Here is a 20,189-nt window from a genome sequence, read left to right as displayed (position 1 = left end):
AAGACAAAATAAATAAGATGGGTATAAGGCAGAAAAATAGCACATACAGCAGGGAGTGGGAATGCAAGGCAATATGAGACTATGATAACAGTCGAGCTTGCCCTGTCCCTGGCACCATTCTCAATGCTGTATACACATTTACTCACTCAGTGTGCAAGCAGCCCAAAGAAGGAGGTACCTGCGCTGTTCCATTTTACTTGAGGTATCTGAGGCACAGATAAATATTTAATTCACCCAAAATCACAAGCTCACAGGGCTATTGTGAGGATTGTATGAAATGATTCAATTGAAGTATTTGGTACAGTTTCTGGTCTATAGGAAGTGCTCTTTTGATAATGGATGTTCTTATTCCTTCCAGGGAGAAACAAGAGAGGAGCTGATGGGCAAAAAGCAAAGATAGATGGGGTAAGAGTATGGGCAGTAGAAGTGTCAAGCAACTAGAGATTTATATGAGATTAAAGAATATGTATACATATATTCATATGCACATATGAATATATGAAAATATATATGAATATATAAAATATACACATATATGAAAATATAGTTTCATGTTTATATTTATATACTTATATAAATATATATTTCATATATATGAATATAAAATGGAAGAATTCAGGAGATGTGAGGTGTGTGTGTGTATATATACATCATATTACATAAGATATTTGAGTTTCAGAATTTAGTTATGGGATTCCCAGGTTATGGGTTATAGCAGGCAGAAAAATGCCCCCCCCCAGAAAAAAGTCATTCATATTCTAATCCCAAGATCTTGTGAATGTTAAACCTCACATGGCAAAAGTGACCTTGCAATATGACTAAATTAAAGATTTTTGAATGAGGGAAGTATCATGAATTATCTAGGTGGGCCCAATGTGTGTGCGGGCTCCATCCCACAGAGCGCCCCCAGCCACTGCAGATGAGAGTAAGTCTACCAAGACATGATCTGCTTGGGGAGGAAAAACTGACCAGTCTCTCAGAGGTGAAAGGCCTGGAGCCTCTCTCTCAATGGGCTTTTATTAGGTTTAGTTTGCATAGGAATACAGGGAGTATATATAAAGTTCATAAATTGCTCATCAATCATTGTTGGGCAGTAATGATCAAGGAACAGATAACATTCAAAGAACTATAAGGGCTTATTCTGAATCAGGGTCAGATTGATAGAGTGTCAACAAAGGGCCATAAAACTTTGGGAAACAAACTCATTTTATGCTTGGACCCTTAACATTTAAATTGAGGGTATTCTTAGCAAAGCAGGTGTCATAGCATTTTATGTATTCTTTCTTAGGCATGATCGCCCCAGGGAACCGCCTGTTCCTGCACAGAGCTGCACCTGCCTCTGGCATTGTTTCAGGTTTAAGTCAGGCAGGGGAATTAAGACAGCCAAAAGATTAGGAGACTTCTTACAGATAGAATAAGGACTCAGACTATGACAAAGCCGAGGGGTGAGGGTCCATCACCCCTTTTCTATAGTCCCCTAAGTCCTTCCTTGATGGTCCCTTCATGACTATGCCTATCTTAGGTTGTTCTTTTCTTGAAGAATCTTACCCATCATTGGCTAACCAGTCATCTTCCCTGGCCAAGCAGGGGGATATGAGAGAGGGGATAAGTTTTTGTCTTCTTAGTGGCTTATGTCCCTAAGGCCTTACTACTCCCCCTTAGCCATGGAGGGTTACAGCTTCTGAAACCAGGCAGGGAAGTTCCTAACACCAATGTAATTATACCAGTCCTCACAAGAGGGAAGAAGATGGATCACAGTGAGAAAAAGAAATGTAATCACTGGAAGCAAAGGTAAGAGAGAAATCTTAAGATGTTACACTGTTGGCTTTGAAGATGGAAAAGTGGCAGGAGCTAATGAATGCAGGTGGTCCCTAGAAGCTGGAAAAGACAAGGAAACCTACTTTCTTCTAAAATCTCCAGAAGGAATGCAATCCTGGTAAAACTTTGATTTTAACCCAGAGAACACATTTTTAGACTTCTGACCCTCAGAACCATTAAATAGTAAATTTGTGTTTTTGAAGACACTAAGTTTTTGGTAATTTATCCATTAGAAATATATGGACTATAGCTTTGTATGTGGATGGATAAAGTGAACAGGAAAAAATGATGCCAAAGCAAAGTAGCTCTAGTAACTGTGAGCCCACCATTTTGTTGAATGAGTCTTCACAAGAGTTTTACTAGATTGTGGAAAAGAATGTTTAGGATTAATATCCTAAGCCACCTATCTTCAAATACTTGAAGGAGCTGTCATTTTAAGAGGAGACCAGGCTTAATCTGTGGAGTTACTAAAGAGAAACTTCATGAAGGCATACTAGACTCAATGGGAAAAATGACTCTTAACAATCAAATATTAAAATCTGTACCTGTGTAGTTTGGTAATTTCCATGGTAGTTCTCAAAAAGTGACTGCATGATCCAGTGATACCATATGAAGGAAATCTTCACTGAGTGAGGTTTAATTAAATTACTTCTAGAGTCTCCATCACTCTAAAACCCAGGCTTCAGTTTTTCCATTATGTAGAGTCTGGGTTCATGATAAACCAGATTAATAGCTGTCAGCCCAAAATGTACAGTCCCTTTCCACTACCACACCTGTGCCCATTATATTCTCTTTTCAGAGTGCTCTGTCCCAAGCATGCCCTCCTGCCATCTACCATGGTCAGTCTTTAAGACCCAGCTCAGACAGCACCTCCTGAACCTGTTCTCACTCCCTCATAGACGATTCCAGGTTCATAAACGCAGGTTTGAACTGCACGTGACCACTTATATGCATATTTTTTTCAATAACTGCTATAAATGTATTTCTTCTTTATGATTTTCTTAATAACATTTTTCTGTACCATCATTGTAAGAATAGAGAACAATGCATATAACATACAAAATATATGTTATCAGTAAGGCTTCTTATCAAGAGCTAGCTATTAATAGTTAAGTTTGGGGAAAACCAAAAACTATACCCAGATTTTTCACAGTATGTGTTGGGGAGCAGTGAGGGAAAGCGACCAGCATCCCTAACCCCTATGTGGTTCAAGGGTCAACTGTACTATGGTACCTCTATGTGGCTTATCACCTCTCCTGACTATAATCAAAGTCTTTGAGGAGAGTGTATTATTTACCTCATCTCATATTTCCCTGCTTCCCTTCCCTCCCAGTGTTCAGTAGTTTATTATATGCAGACATTTTCAATGAATATTTATTGAGTGAAAGCATATGCTTAATAGTAAATGCCCCCACAATATATTCAAACACCAAATAAGATAGCTGATTCATGGGAGGTTGATCTTTATGGACTTTTAATTACTGCCCCCCCCCAAAAAAAATCTTTAAGCGTAGTGAATAATGCCAAAATGGTTTTGACCCTTTTATTTGAACTAATAATGTGGTCCCAATTCCAACTAAGTTGCCTCTGGCTCCCTGTACTACTTTAGAAGAAAATAATCTGTTTTACTAAGATACATTTGGTTCCTCCCAATTATAAAATTTCTCTTACCTCCAACTATTGTTATATTGAAGGTGTTGGTGACATTAAATAATTTTCCATTATGATAAAGGAAAAACACGCAGGTGTAATATCCCCGATCATTGAGCTCTGCATTCTTCCGAAAGGATGGGTTTTTATTCTTCTCTATCTTTTCACAGTTCTGTTTTATAAGAATAACAAGTTAAAATATTTTAAGTAAAATAAGTATCATATTACAATCATTCAAATTTTAAAGTTAAAGATCTTCAGAGAAAAAAGGGAAACTAAAAGAAAACCAGCAATTTCTGAGTAAATGTCCCAGTGATTTGGCACTGCCTTTACTGGAAAAACAAAATATAGTCCCATTACTGTTATGATCACTATAATTATTAATATTACATGATGGGGAGTAGAATGTTGGGAACACTATAGCTGCTTTCATCATTTTCTTTTAAACTCTCTTTTACAGAGACAAAGTGGGGGAAGGGGGAGAGAGAAAAGAAGGGGGACAGGGAAAAAAGAGAGAGATGAAGGGACAGAGTGAAAGAAAGAAAAAAGGAGAGAGGGAGAAAGAAAACAACATACTACAAAAAAAATCTCTGCTTGGGTCAAAACTTTCTACACAATTCCATTTCATAACACTTTCAATCTAACACTATCCTGGGGGTGGATGGTGAGTATGAGAGCAGTTATCCACAGAGCTGAGCACTTAGCAGACTACTCACTCACATGATGTGTTCTACCAGAAGACAGTGGATTGATTAGAAATGCATCAAGAATACTCAAATCTATAGACACACAAACATCTCTCTCAAATTTCCACCTAAGTCACAGGAACTGATAAAAACAAAAAAGACACTTTATTCAATCCAGCCATCAATCACCCACAGATAGGTTATGAAGCAATCTAAGAACCAGATGGGGAAAATGGGAAATAAACTGCTAATCCTGATGCCATTGTTCTTGCAAATACCAAATGAGGAGAAACTACTGCCCACAGAATTCCCTCTTAAGTCTGCCATAGTTGGTAGCAACTGGGGCCAGGCCTTGAGGTGGTTTAGAATGGGCTTGCGAAGCTTCTACATATGTACCTCATATCAGTAAATTGTTTCTGTATACCCCAATTTTTTATAAACCCAGACTGATTTTTCCAAGCCATTAAAATATCAAATTATTCCAATCATTTTCATTCAATCATTCCTTCATTTTTCCAATCAATTGTTTACTAATTTGGCTTTCTGGCTCCCCTCTCCTCAGGTAGGTCATGATCTGTAAATAGGCTATAAATACTTAAACCTGAGGTCAACTCTCTAGCTAAAAATATCCTTTATGCATTTGTTTTCTAAATTAAACTATCTACAGGTTGGGATTTCTTAAAACCTGGTATAATGACCTCAAATTTATATATATACTGTCAAACATGTACAGTTTTGACAGGAAATGGAGTCAAGTCAACCAGGGACTGACTCAAGACATTTAGAAAATACTTTGCATAAGAGCAGTCCTTGAAAAATCACAAGTAAACAGTGTTCAAGCAAAAGGATCAGAGTTTCAACTTTCCCAAGGTATTCTGTTCAGACCACCCTCTCTCATAGCTCTTCAAAGTTTCCACAACTAAGTCATGTTTTTCAGGTTTGTTCTTCTAAGGGAAGAATATAATTTGTGTTGTGTGAGTACATACATATTATTTATATATTTTTACATATTATATTTGTATACATTGAGCATATAAATGCTTGCATATATAAAAATATATGTGAGTATATATATGTATGTGTGTGTAATATACATGTGTGTATAAATGCATGTGTATGTGTGTATAAATGCATGTGTATATGATATGCATGTGAGTGTATAAACACATGTGGATATATATTATACATAAGTATATATGTGCATGTGTATATATAATATACACACAAGTATATATGTGCATGTGTGTATGTAATATATGTGTGAGTGTATATATAAATCTGTATATATAATATACATGTGAGTGCATAAATGTATGTATATATGTAATATACATGTGAGTGCATATATTATAAATATGTATGTACAATCTCTATAGTATTGTCTAAAAGAGCTCTTACAACTCAAGTAAAAGGTGCATCAACAGAAGAAAGTAGACAATCCAGAAGAAAGTAATATCAAGAGGCAACAAATATATAAAAATGTTTAATTTATTATTAAGAAAAGAAATACAGAGAAACACACTAAGGGTTACAGAAGTTTTGCATGTTCTAGAGTATTCCTTCCAGTAACGGCTGCATAGGGAAAGAGGGCTTTAAACTGGTCTACTTCTAGAGAGGAGTTTGATGTGTAGCAAAAGCCATAAACATGCCCATAGCCTTTGATCCAATAATTCTACTTTTAGGGATTTGGTTAGATGATAAAATCATATGTACATGCTAAGAGTTTTAGCCTTATAAATAATAGCCAAAAGTAGAAACTAACAAATGTTCAATGACAGGGGATTAGTCAAATACAAGTATATACACAAGGGAATCCCATGGTTGAAAGAATGTTTAAAGATGTGGAGGAATGATCATAATATACTTTTTAGTGAATAAAGGGAAAAAAAGGAACAAAATAAGCCATTAAATAATACCACTTTTTAAAAGTAGATGTTTATGCAGAAAAAAAAAGAACAGTCTCTGGCCAGTGAAATTATGATTTCCACCTTCATTATTCATTTTTCTATCTCCCAATTTTATAAAATGAAGTAATATAATAAAAAATATATAACAGAATTTAAAATTTTAAATATATGTGGTATAAGAAAGTGAAAATCTTTCAATTAGTATTCCTAAAAATTAATTTATTAAAAAAGAAGAAAAATGAAGGATGGATAAAAGAGAGGAAGCCATTATCATTTATGGAACATTAATATCGGTCAAGAACTGTGTTCCATGCCTTGTGTACAGAACTCCTTACAGCAACCCTAGAGGGCACCCAGCTCAGAGACAGCCACTGGCTGTGTAAGGTCACACAACTCACATGTTATAAGAACAAAATGCTCCATAGCCACCAGACCCTCATTTTGGAATTTTGTCTTTTCTACCAAGTCTTAAGTTAAAATATTTTAAAAGCATTACCTTATATAACAACGTTCTGTTGACTAGTTTTCTATAGTAACTATGTTCACCGCAGGGTATTTGCAAAGCTCGTTTAACTTCCACAGTTATACTAATTACTTGTTTTTCAGCAAAACAGCTGTGTTTATTTCTTCTGATGACATTTAATCTCCATTCATGAGTATCATTTCTATGAAATAAAGGTTTAAAGATATTAAACACTGTAATGTTTTTCTCTGACTTGGGCCTTGCTGTACTGGAAAAAGATATATTTCCAGTCTTTCTGTCAAGTTGTTTACAAAGAATGAAGTGCATGCATATTCCCAACTTATCAGGCCATATTGCCTTCTACCTCTGCAATCCTGAGTCCTAACACTCAACATATACTAACTGGAAGAATGTCTCCACATCCAAGGCACTGCCCCAGAATGCTGAAAAAGGCAGCATGCTGTGTGCTAGGAGGATCTCAAAGACTGGTGTGAAGCTAAGGCCAAGGGATTCAAAGCAGTGACCATCCACATCCCTGTCAGGACCAGTGATCCTGGTTGCAAGAACCACACCTGATGACACATGGAAGGGATTTAAGAAACTCTAGCCCACTTTTCTCACACCCCTTACTAAGTCAATGTTGCTGCTTGTCATCCTAGAACATGACAAAGGCTTCACAGGTGCTTTTTTTCTTTGCCTTTATTTCTTTACCATTTCATCAAAAACTCTCCTGTATCCACTCCCTTCTTGGTGGATTTCCTCCTTAAACTTTGATCTGACAAAGTGATTTTCCCTACAGGATTAGTGTGTTTGTCTCCAGAGATACTTGATCCTTGCAATAGAATCCTGAAAAATTAAGGAAATAGGTTCTAAGGAGACAATTCCAGGAGTAGGGTCTGGTCACTGATGAATCTCACATGAAACCACAAAGCCTTGCTCACCTAAATTAGTACACACAGACACATGTGTACACACATACACACAAACACAGAGTTGCACTATATTTTAAAAAGTCTGTATCTTCAAGGTTCCCAGGTGTCCAAAACTACCTGCTCTCATGCAGGCTACCTTTTGTTTTTTCAAAACCATTGTTAAGGCTGCTCTTTCCATCATTACTTTAGTCTCATCTTATTCATCAGTCTCCAGCACCCTTCAGAGTTTATCATCTTAGCCTCAGTAAGCCACCTTGGTTTTTCCCTCCTCTCCCAGCCTTTTCCTTGTCCCTGCACACCTCTGATAACCTACTTCTGTCTCATGATCCCACTTTTTTCCTAGTGCAGGATGTATTCTCTATCTTCCATATCAGAGACAGTTAATGCCCTCTGCCCCTATCTGTCTGCAAGGAATGTTAGTAGATGACTGGCTCTTCCCCTCAGTTTGCTTTCTCTGCCCTGTCCAGAATACTTTGTTCATTTACATCATGCCTTTTTTCAATCAAGATTAGGGAGAGGTTCTTTCTCTCTACCCCAAAGGGAATATTCATTCTATCTTACTATAAAAAAGACTCAGTTGTACCCCATTTCTGGAATCTTCTGTTCTAAAAATTCATTATAAAATCCAAGCCCTGGCTGGCATAGCTCAGTGGATTGAGCGCGGGCTGCGAACTAGTGTCGCAGGTTCGATTCCCAGTCAGGGTACATGCCTGGGTTGCAGGCCATGACCCCCAGCAACCGCACATTGATGTCTCTCTCTCTCTCTCTCTCTCTCTCTCTCTCTCTCTCTCTCCCCCCCCCTTCCCTCTCTAAAAAATAAATAAATAAAATCTTAAAAAATAAAAAAATAAAATAATAAAATAAAATCTATTGATTGAAAAAAGAGTTCTTGATTTTCTCTCGGACTCCTGGGAGTTCCTATATATAAAAACAAACCAAAGTGACCTCATTCAGTAAAACCATAAGAGTGATATTAAGGTTTCACTATGATATCTCACTTTACTTTTAACGGTACTATTGATAATGATCAGAACTCACTTCAGGGATGCTCATGAAAAAACCTACTGAATTAGACATCATAACCATTCTCCTGAACCTGAGCTATTTTCTACAAGTTGGTCTCAAATATCTATAAAGTACATACATGCACAGATAGATAAGTACATATATAACATCACAAAAGTACCAGATAACCCTATCATCTATGTTCTTGCTAACAGTCCATCACATAGAAAATTCCTTCTCCCTGTTACTCCTTCCCTATTTTATCAAACAACATATGAAAAGAACCAAGGAAAAGGCAGAAAACTGTACTTGAACACCAATTAAAATAAAACAAAAAACGAAGTTCAGTAACAATTGTTGATACATTTACTTAGTGGTTCTCATTTCATGGAACTATGACTCTGATTCTGAGCATCCTGACAGTCTTGGGTTGTCATGAGAAGACTGTGCAAAGAAACTTTGTGCTTTCCTCTCTCACTGGCTCTCATTATAGCTTTGTGACTGGCTGCCACACATACAAATCCTTCACTAGCACCACCACCTGGCCCTCAACAAACCCTTGAAAACTAGACTAAGATGTATTCATACCAATTCCAACTCCACTGTCCAGACTAAGGACATCACCCAGGAAGTAGACATGCCCCCCTTCACTACATGTTCATATCATGAAGCCCTAGCCATTTGTTTTACTTGACCAGTAGTGCTAGACAACAGGAACGGCTGAATTTTAAAATGAAATTCATTCAATCTTCACTTATCTTTGGTAAGAATCTCCTAAAAGAAATCATTTAAAGGTAATCTCCTTTCATTATTTTCATTTTGTTAAGATCACTAAGAATATAAACACAGGGGTAACATGAAATTTAATCTTTGAATAATGAAGCATTTATTCCAGGTTGGGGAGAAAAATTTATGGGTTATCTTACCTTCCAGATTACTGTATACTTGATTTGCTGAACAAAGTCATGGAATGCTTTGAAATACACTAATACAAAGAGAAAGGACACTTACCCCATTTGGAAAAAGTAATATCCACTGTCATCCAACTCAACTGGCCAAAACTCCAGAACATAATCATGCAAAGTAATTCTGGGTGAACTGCTTGAGCTTAACTCAACAAGTCCATGTGATTCATTGCTTTTGTACCATTTTATGGTGGTTGGCTCATTCTCATGCTCAGATGAAGATAAGCAATATTTCAAATAGAAAGGTTCCCCTTCAACAGCAGTAATATGAGGACGTAGAGTACAGGTTTCTTAAAAAAATTAGAACAATAAAAAAAATCAAACACAGAGTAACATAGACAATTTTCCAACACTACAGCACTTTCTGAACATAAATGAGGACAAAGCTTTCAACAGCTTCTCCCAACCTCTTAATCTACCATAGCTAGAAGATAGATAAATGTAATGTAATCTTTTAAAAGAAAATGTTACACATGACAACTTCCTTGTAAGGGAAGCCACAAAAGTCACAGTGTTGCCGTGCCTTTCCAAAAACATCCCTGGCAGAGAAGTCTCCACAGAAAAGAAAACAAAAACCTAGAGACTTCAGAGCTTTTCATTTGCATCATAAGTCTCACCTATCTTGCACTCTGACAGTCTACGCAGTCATCCATTCCCTAGGTAGGTATGGAGGTGGTTAAAGATGCTTCCATGTAGCTTAGAGTGCATGCAAATTTACTCTCTCTCTACCAGGTAGTTAATAAAGAATTAATTCATATTACTCCAAACTTGGTTATCTGTCACTCCCCCTCTTTGAGTTCCAGTCTCTCCCTTTCTCCGTCCCCCTCTCTCTCCATACCCCTCACCTCTGTCTTTCAGCTAACCCAGGAACTCTGGATTTCAAAATTTATCAGATCCCTTCAGTTACACAGGGTCATCATTCACCTCCTTTTGTATTTCTGATAATTCATAGTCAGCATAAATAAATGGACCTTTCCTATATTCTGTCCTTGGGTGGCTCCAAGATGCCCTTTAAACTCATTTTGAGAATGATAATCCTTAAATTGAGTAAAGCATTTCCCTGAGGGCATGGGAAAACTGTCTTTTCTGGAGTTAGGGTTTATTTCTGAAAGAAACAGTCAGGTTTTATCTCAATGTTGTTAACCACAATGTAAAGAGGAAGTGGTTCAGATGGTAGAAGCATTCTTTCAAAACATGGATGTTAACATTTAAAGCTATTATACGCAAAGCACAGGAGGATAAACTTTATGTGTGGTGTTTGTTATAGAATCTCTATTTTACATTTCAATATTTCAACATGGAAGGTGTGATACATGTATAAATCTGGGTGTTAGCTTTAATTGACACCCAAAGAGATGGCAGACTATTGACATTTTAATTTTTTCTGTTTTAGAGATACATATATACATATAAAAAAGTAAGCAAACCATAGAATACATGCTCTGGATTCTTTCATGTATCATTATGTCTATGTAGGCATCAATGTGGCTGCATGCAGCAATGATTAGTTCTTTTTTTCATAGTTACATATTGTAGTATCAATTGTGCTGGCATTTGACTGTTTATCCATTCTTTTGATGCTGAACATTGGGTTATTTCCAGGCCTTGACAAATCTTTAAAAGGCTTTTATAAACACCCATCCTATGTTTTTGATAGACATATATATGACTCATTTCTCTTTAGAGGTAGTTATCATTTGAAGAAGCTTAACCTGGAATACATTCTCTCCAGGGGTAGATGGTTGTCAGTTGAAAAGTCCCATTCCCCAGGCAGCTAATGGCTACAGATATCAACTCATGTTTAACATTACAGCATTTGTTGACTAAAAAGTGATTTTTATTGTAGAAATGTTGAGTTCAAGGTATATGGAATCTATACAAAAGACACTCCCACAAATTGTCTTGAGTTTGGACATAATGGGATGTTGTCATCCAGCTTTAACTGGGTTAAATGAACCCTACATGTAGAATATGGTCACGGCTTCCTAGAATAGAAGTCCCCAATCTTTTTGGCACCAAGGACCAGTTTTCTGGAAGAAAATTTTTCACAGATCAGGGATGGAGTGATGGTTTGGGGATGATTCAAGCACATTACATTCAAGTTCACCTCCAGTTCTGTGGCCTGGCGCCTAACAGGGCTGGACCAGTACTAGGTGCATGCAGCCCAGAGGTTGGGGACCCCTGTCCTAGAGTAAACCCTCCATGGAAGGTGTTCTTCAAACATCTAAAGGACAGAGAGCTGGGACCTTAGCAACCTAATGAAATAGATTGTATGGTTATTTCTGAGCCTGAAACATGTTTTTATTGTAACCTAGGAGCAAGGTTATTAGTGTATATCTACAGAGTGGAGGATCCATGATGCACACTGTCCTACACCTTGCTTTTGCACTCAGCAGTTTCTGACAGATCATTACATATCATTCTGAAGAGCAAATCTACCTTCTTCAATATCTGGGTAGTATTGCATTTTGTGGATCTCAACAATACATAGATCTATTTAAGTAAATATATCCCCAAATTGAACCTGTATCAGTACTTGAAAATATCAGTAGCTTCACTCCACCATCTCAACAACCATTCTTGAAGTAGAGGATATGAGTTCACATGTTTACTTTTCCTAGATAATAGAATCAGGCAGATCAGTATTTGTTGCCCTGCTTTCTCTTCAATAGCCAGGAAAAAACCTTGCTAATCCATCATAGAACTCTGCTCCAAAGAATCCCGATGAGGCCTCAGAATTTTTCTCAATAAAAGTCATCAAGTAGTCACTGCTAATAAATTAAAATTGGTATTTGACCTGGTATAAAACCTTTTTGTCTGCCCTACCCTAAGAAGTATAGTTGTTTTAACTCTAAAATTTTTCTTAAGATCTACAAGGTATTTCCACTTACATCCTGCCCTGCATTTCATGAATTAAAAGGGATCTTTGCCTTCATTTTGGGAAGGAAATAAGTTGTGTAAAATTTTCTAAAAATCAGTAATAAAGACAGATGTTACCTATTTGGTTTTAAACAGGATAAAGCAGATTTTCATCTCAGACAAATGTAACTTATTTCAGGATGTAAGTTTTACATCCTGCTTTCTCTACATAAACTCAGAAGGCCAAATCTTTTCCATTTCAGTAAACCCATGTGATTCATTATTTGATCTCATCACTATCAATTTTTATTCTCTATGCCAGACACCAAAAATATGGCAACCCTCTAAAGTAAATTTAAAATCACTAATTTTAATGAATTCAGCAACCTCAATGGTCACTTCCACATAAAAAAATCAAAACCTTGATATTCCCTCTAGACTACCAATGACATATGTTTGTGAATATTACTTACCTGAAGTGCTTATAAACATAAGTACCAAAAGTGTCAGGGGTAGTTGTCCACAATGCATATTTAGGATTCTACTTCTACAAGCTTTTCTGGAAAACAGAATAAGACAGGTTCAGCTAAAACTTCCAAATAAAAGTATACCTGTCTTATGAAGATGTTTTAAAAATCTTCTGGCACACAGAAGAAATGGTACAGGATATTCTTTAGAAATGGTACAGGATACTTTCATATCCCTTAATGTGGTCACCAATTCTTCTTGAATCTTTCAGCCAAGTACAATTAACAAAATTTCAAGGTAATGAATTTCAGCATCCAGAAGAAATCCCTAGTAATGTAGTTTTGGTTATTTATTTATTTATTTATTTATTTTTAGAGAGGGAAGAGAGGGAGATAGAGAGAGAGAGAGAGAAACATCAATGTGCGGTTGCTGGGGGCTATGGCCTGCAACCCAGGAATGTACCCTGGCTGGGAATCAAACCTGGGACACTTTGGTTCCCATCCCACGCTCCATCCACTGAGCTACGCCAGCCAGGGCTGTAATGCAGTTTTCTAATGCAAGAGAGCCAGGTGTATTTTAGGCCTGGTCTACTAAAGGTTGCCTCCAAGAACAAAGTTGAGGACAACAGTATTTGTGGGAAATTGTTATTCTATGAATAGACAATCTGCAATATACTGAGATATGTTTGACAGACTCCTATAGGAGGGAGGGAGAGAGAAAGAGATCCAGTAATTATTTCTCTCATGCATCTTCTTGCTTCAGAATGTAAGTTTCATAAGTTAGGAACTAAGTATACTTTTTGCATAACTGCATCACTAAAGTCCAGCACAATGCTTAGCACTTAGCAAGCGGTCATCAATACTTCTTAATGAGAAATAGCCATGTGGATATGTGTGCATGATTCCACACTCACATGCCCATGTGTTTATTTTAGGAAAATGGAGAGACAAAGTGGGAATTGCATATACTCCAGACAGAAACAGACTCAATGAACTCAAATCTGTGTTGAATTTCAATCTGACTTCAACCCAACTTTTATCCTACTAATTACAAATTTAGAAGACCTATTTAGAATAGGCGAGAAGTGTTCATTGGGGCTCATATACCAGGTCTGAATTCTTCATAAACAATTCCATGCTACCTTTTTATTTTATTGTTGTTCAGGTCCATTTAACTTTTATACCAGACACCTAGGTTTACAGAATTGAGGAAGCACAGCATCATGGAAAGAAGTTGGTTTCTGGGACATATATACCTGGGTCAGCATTCCAGATTGCACCTTGACAAGCTATGCAAGTTACTTAAAAGTCTCTAAATCTATTTGCTCATTCCAAGATGGAGATGGTAAGAATGATTATCTTCAACATTACTGGGTGATTAAAGTAGCCACTCAGCCCAAAATAATTATCTTACCAATTACATACTAAACAAAAAGGGACAAATCCCAGATAAAACTTAATGACTAAGTTGCCAAACCATTTACATCAAACTTTATAAATAACATCACCAAACATTTGATGTAGTTTCTAGGAGATAATAATCAATAATGTACAGACAAAAGGGATAAGTATGTATGAAAAGTACCAACTGTTCATAACGAAATTAGAATACTTCTGTGGTTTGAAATCAACCTCCCCACACACACATTCACACACATTTTACTATTAACTATCTATTCTCTTATCTAGGGTAGAATAAAAAGTGTTATTTCCTCTGGTTAAGATTGACAGAACCTTGTAAAGAGCATTGCTGGTTTATTGGTTTGAGAGTTTTGTTTTGTTTTAATTTTCAAGGTGTGCTAAGAGATGAAGTTATTATGAGATAACTCATCATTCTGATGATTTAACTCTGAGTTTCAATATGAAACATGTTAAGATTCCAGTATACAAATTAGCTGATATTTGTACCGCTCTATGTATATGTATATATAAAATTATTGACATACTTATTATGGATTTAAAAGATGAAGATATTAAATTATGAAATTTATTTCCAAAAGAAAAGTTATTCTGAGAAATATCATAGATACCTTAATTATAAAGTACATGTCAGAAATACAAATATTAAATTTCTTGCATGCAGAAATTCTAAGGATTTTTTAGTGTTATGTTTGATATTGATAACATTTTCCCTTTACATAATATTTTAATTTCTTTCTTCTTTATTTTGAAAAGTTTTCTTCTATCTAAAGTAATGTATGCCAATTGTAGCAAATATATAAAATGAAGATTGAAAAGAAGAATATAATATCAACATGTATAATATTTTAGAATGTTTTCTTGAACTTTATATATTTTCAAATATCTAAGATGCTGTTTAAGTAATTTCATATACTGCATTCCCAACTTCATAAGTGAGCATTTTTCCTCATCACAAAAATCTTTGTCATCATCATTTTAATTGTCATGTAATATTCCTTCACATGGGTAAATTATAATTTATAGCATGTATTTTATTATAAAACCCCCATAGCCACCTTCTCATGTGAGTCAAGTCAGGGTGTCTATTGCCAGACTGGCTAGATTTAAATTCTCACTCTACTCTTTAGCAGCTGAATAATGTTAAGCAAGTAACTTTCTCCTATGTTTCTTAACTTATTTATCCATGAAAGGAAATAACAATACTACCATCCAGAGCTGGTGTGACAGTTCCATGAATTATTATACGAAGTATCTGGAAAATAATAAATATCAATTTAAATATTTCTTATTATTTTCTTGATGTCAGCTACATGACAATACAAAGAATACATTTTAAACATGATAAATACACACTGCCAAACAGCACTCCAGAAATGTTGTAATAATTCATACCTCCTAAATAGTGCAAGATGGTATATAACAACCACACCCAAGGAACCATTAAGCATTCTCATTCTTTAAATTTTATTAGATATTCAAATTATTACAATGTATTAATAGCTTTTTTAACCTAAATTTCTATTGGTGTAAAGAAAGGAAAATATTAGTCATGTATTTTTTGGCTGTTTTTCTTTCCATGTGTATGAACTATTTTTATGCCTTTTGTTCCATTTTTAGATGTTTAGTATTTTTTACAACCTGTTGTTTAGTTTACCTTTTAATTCCTCTTTTGATGTTTTTAACATATGGAGGATTATATATTTATGCAGTCAAACCCTTGCTCTGTCAATTCCTTTGCTTTGTGATTTTTCCATTACTTTAACATTTAGAACATTCTTTTCCCCTCAGTAGTCAGACAGATAGTTATCTGTATTTTCTTCATTGTTATGGCTTAGTTGTTTTGTTTTGTTTTGTTTTTACATTTCATTTTTTTATCCATTAACATATAATGTTCCTGTCAGGTATGTAGATCAGGTCAACTTCACTTGTTTTTCCCAAATAGCTACTAATTACTTCTCTACAGTGAGTTAAATAGTCCTTTCTTCCCTTTACAGTTTGGTGATACCACCGTTATAACATAGTCCTCCCTGAGTATTCTATTAAAAAATAAAAAAGAACATCTTTGCTCAAGTGTGAATACATACCAGTATGTGTGCATGTACACACACACTTCTCTGTCTTTCTTCTCTCCCTCCCATGTTGTTTGTTTTTTCTGTTTATAGCACCTTTCACTGACATTTTATCATTTTATGTCTGATTGCTTGTTTCTTTGCTGAATTAATGAAGGCCTTAAATTAATGAAGGCAAAAATAATATGCATCTGAGAGTCTTAGGTGAGCATCTGATCCATTCTTACATCTGTATAATCTTCTATGAAATGCTTCTTAATCATGACACCTTGAAAAGTATGTTTTAACAAATGATGTGACATCTAGGGCATATCATTCTCACTTGGAGCATGAAAGAAAATAATGATGCCTGGGTTCCATCCAGACAACTGGAGTACAGCCTGGGCATCCTGATTTGTAAAAATCCTCTAGGTGATTTTAATATGCAGCCAAGGTAGGGAGACACTGATCTAGGGCACTTCTCTGTAAATGTAAAAATAAATTTAATATACATTAAATATGTATTTAATAATATTTTAGATATATGGATTCTATGGCTTATATATGTATGTATATGTATATACATATAGGTATGCATGTGCATACACACATACACATACAAAGAACAGTCACAAACTTCCTCTACATCACTAAATGACATGAAATGTTCTCTAAATGAAAAATGTTCTCTTCCAAAAATGTGACTTTGGGTGAGGGTCAGCTACAAGCAGGCCACTGTCTCAGACCCCCAAGGTAATACAGCCCAAGGAACCTCCAGAGTGTCCCAGTAGTAATCGCCTCAGCCCCTGATTCTGCCCCACTCTCCTTGTTTATGGACACCACCCTGAGTAACAGGACCATTCTCTAGAGGAAGAATAATTTACAGAAACCCATAGTTTCTAAGCCACTTCAAAGTTGTTTTTTTTTGAGACTTTCAGCCAAGATGGAGGTGTAGGTAGACATACTGTGCCTCCTCATACAACCAAAAGAAGGACAACAACAAATTGAGAAACAAAAAACAACCAGAACTGCCAGTAAATAGAACTGTGTGGAAGTCCAACAACCAAGGAGTTAGAGAAGAAACATTCATCTAGACCAGTAGGCAGGGCAGAGATGGGCAACCAAGATAGGCAGCCAGATGGCGAGGACTCACAGCAAGGCAGTGGTTGGAGGACTCACAGCAAGGCAGTGGTTGGAGGACTGGGCAGTCTCACATTCACATGCAGATTAACTGGGAGGAACAACTGGGGACCAAGATAGACCATGCAACCCAGGGTTACAGTACAGGGAAATAAAGCCTCAAAGCCTCTGACAGAAAACACCTGTGGGGGTTGAGGTGACAGCTGGAGAAACTCCCAGCCTCACAGGAGGGTTCACTGGAAAGACCCACAGGGTCCTAGAATGTATACAAACATACCCACCTAGGAATCAGCACCAGAAGGGCCCAATTTGATTGTGGGTAGCAGGGGAAGTGACTGAAAACTAGCAGAGAGCAGAGCAAGTGGCATTGTTCCCTCACAGATCCCTCCACCACATACAGCATCTCAACATGGCAATGTAGGTTGCCCCACTCCAGGGAACAACTAAGGCTCTGCCCCTTACTATGTAACAGGCAAGTGGAGAAAAAAAAATGACCCAAATGAAAGAACAGATCAAAGCTCCAGACAAAATACAACTAAGCGATGAAGAGATGGCCAACCTATCAGATGCACAGTTCAGAACACTGGTAATCAGAATGCTCACAGAATTGGTTGAATATGGTCTCAAATTAGAGGAAAAAATGAAGGCTATGCTAAGTGAAATATGCTAAGGAAAATGTACAGGGAACCAAGAGTAACAGGAAGGAAACTGGGACTCACATCAATGGTGTCAACCAGAAAGAAGAAAGAAACATTCAACCAGAACAGAATGAAGAAACAAAAATTCAAAAAAATGAGGAGAGGCTTAGGAACCTCCAGAACATCTTTAAACATTCCAACATCCAAATCATAGGGGTTGCAGAAGGAGAAGAGGAAGAGCAAGAAACTGAAAACTTACTTGAACAAATAATGAAAGACAACTTCCCCAATCTGGCAAAGGAAATAGACTTCCAGGAAGTCCAGGAAGCTCAGAGTCGTAAAGAAGTTGGACCCAAGGAGGAACACACCAGGGAACATCATAATTACATTAGCCAAGATTAAAGAGAAAGAGAAAATCTTAAAAGCAGCAAGAGGAAAGGAGACACTTACCTACAAAGGAGTTCCCATTAGACTATCAGCTGATTTCTCAAAAGAAACCTTACAAGCAAGAAGGGGTTGGAAAGAAGTATTCCAAATCATGAAAGGCAAGGATCTACATCCAAGATTACTCTATCTAGCAAAGCTATCCTTTAGAATGGAAGGGCAGATAAAGTGCTTCCCAGATAAGGTCAAGTTAAAGGAGGTCATCATCACCAAGCCCTTATTATATGAAATGTTAAAGGGACTTATCTAAGAAAAGAAGATAAAAAATATGAACACTAAAATGACAAGAAACTCACAGCTATTAACAACTGAACCTACAAAGAAAAAAAAAGCTAAACAAAAAACTAGAACAGGAACAGAATCACAGAAATGATCGGATGGAGGGTTATCAGCAGGGGAGTGGGAAAGGAAAGACGGGGGAAAGTTACAGAGAATAAGTAGCATAAATGGTAAATGGAAAGTTACAGAGAATAAGTAGCATAAATGGTAAGACAATGGGAGGTAAAGAATAGTATGGAAAATATAGAAGCCAAAGAGCTTATATGTATGACCCAGGGACATGAACTAAAGGGTGGGAATGTGGGTGGGAGGGATGTGCAGGGTGAAGGGGAATAAAGAGGTAAAAATGGGACAACTGTAATAGCATAATCAATAAAATATATTTTTAAAAGTTCTTTTTAAAATTTTTTTCTTTTTATTGATTCTAGAGAGAGGGGAAGGAAGGAAGAAAGAGAGAAAGAGAGACATTGGTGTGAGAGAGAAATATTGATGAGTTGCTTCTTGCACACACTCTGACTGGGGACCGAACCCTCAGGCCAGGCATGTGCCCTGAGTTGAAATCAAACCTGGGTCATTTTGGTTTGCAGGACAACACCCAACCAACTGAGACCAGGGCCAAAGTTCTTTCTGGCCAGGAACCTGAGACTCGACTAGGTGAAATGATTAAGTCCTGATTATAGAGAGTTATGCTGACTTATACATAAATAGATGTAAATTATTCTTAGAATGTAAATCACTCATTAGCAAAACATAATTGATCATCTGCTAAAATAAACTTTCTTCATGAAAATCATAACACTGGTGCTTTTGAAACATAATTCTTTCTCTACAGTGTTCAATGCATAAGTGTTTTATTTAGCTTTTGAGATTATAAAATAACCAAATGCAAAGAGGAAAAAATTACCTTGGACACACATACACATGTACATACATGTACATGCATGCATGCACACTTCCACACTAAGGAGAAAAGCATTTATGTTGAATTAAGTTACTCATCTGTAAATCCAGGAGAACCATTCCCCCCTCAAAGTCTTTGTCAAACAAATGCCCATTATTGTACTGATGCTTCCTCACCTCCACCTATGTATGTGCTGGTCCTGGTACCTGAACCAGCCTGCCCACTTCTCCCAGCTGCCAGGTTCTTGCAGTCCTTGCAGCTTAGCGCAATGGTAGCTTTGTCAAAGAAGAGCTTCAATGCCTACTGCCCCAACAGCCTGTATCCAAGGCTGCACCACAATGCTATACCAATTACTATACCATCCAATTACTATACCATCAGGTATAGCCTTCCAATTACTTCCAATTACTATAGAATCAGGCAAAATTAATGATGTTTTCACATGTTATTCAACTGTGTGTAAGAATGTGTGTGTGCATACACATGTATACTAATATTTACACATATTATATATTATATAACTTATAGTAAAAATATTACTATATACTATAATATATATTATATA

General features: G+C 36.5%; 1 protein-coding gene across 1 annotated transcript in view; it reads right to left on the bottom strand.

The window, feature by feature from the left end:
* IL18R1 (interleukin 18 receptor 1) overlaps window positions 1-20,189 on the bottom strand; it is a 44,570-nt gene that overhangs the window by 23,863 nt on the left and 518 nt on the right. Inside the window, 4 exon segments of the mRNA XM_045828708.1 lie at window positions 3,490-3,640; window positions 6,558-6,726; window positions 9,473-9,716; window positions 12,759-12,844. Of these exon segments, the coding sequence (XP_045684664.1) occupies window positions 3,490-3,640; window positions 6,558-6,726; window positions 9,473-9,716; window positions 12,759-12,844 (650 nt within the window).

Source organism: Phyllostomus hastatus, unplaced genomic scaffold, assembly GCF_019186645.2.
Source record: "Phyllostomus hastatus isolate PE091 unplaced genomic scaffold, TTU_PhHast_1.1 phas_scaffold_78, whole genome shotgun sequence".
NCBI lineage: Eukaryota > Metazoa > Chordata > Mammalia > Chiroptera > Phyllostomidae > Phyllostomus > Phyllostomus hastatus.
This window is presented reverse-complemented; position numbering and strand designations above follow the sequence as displayed.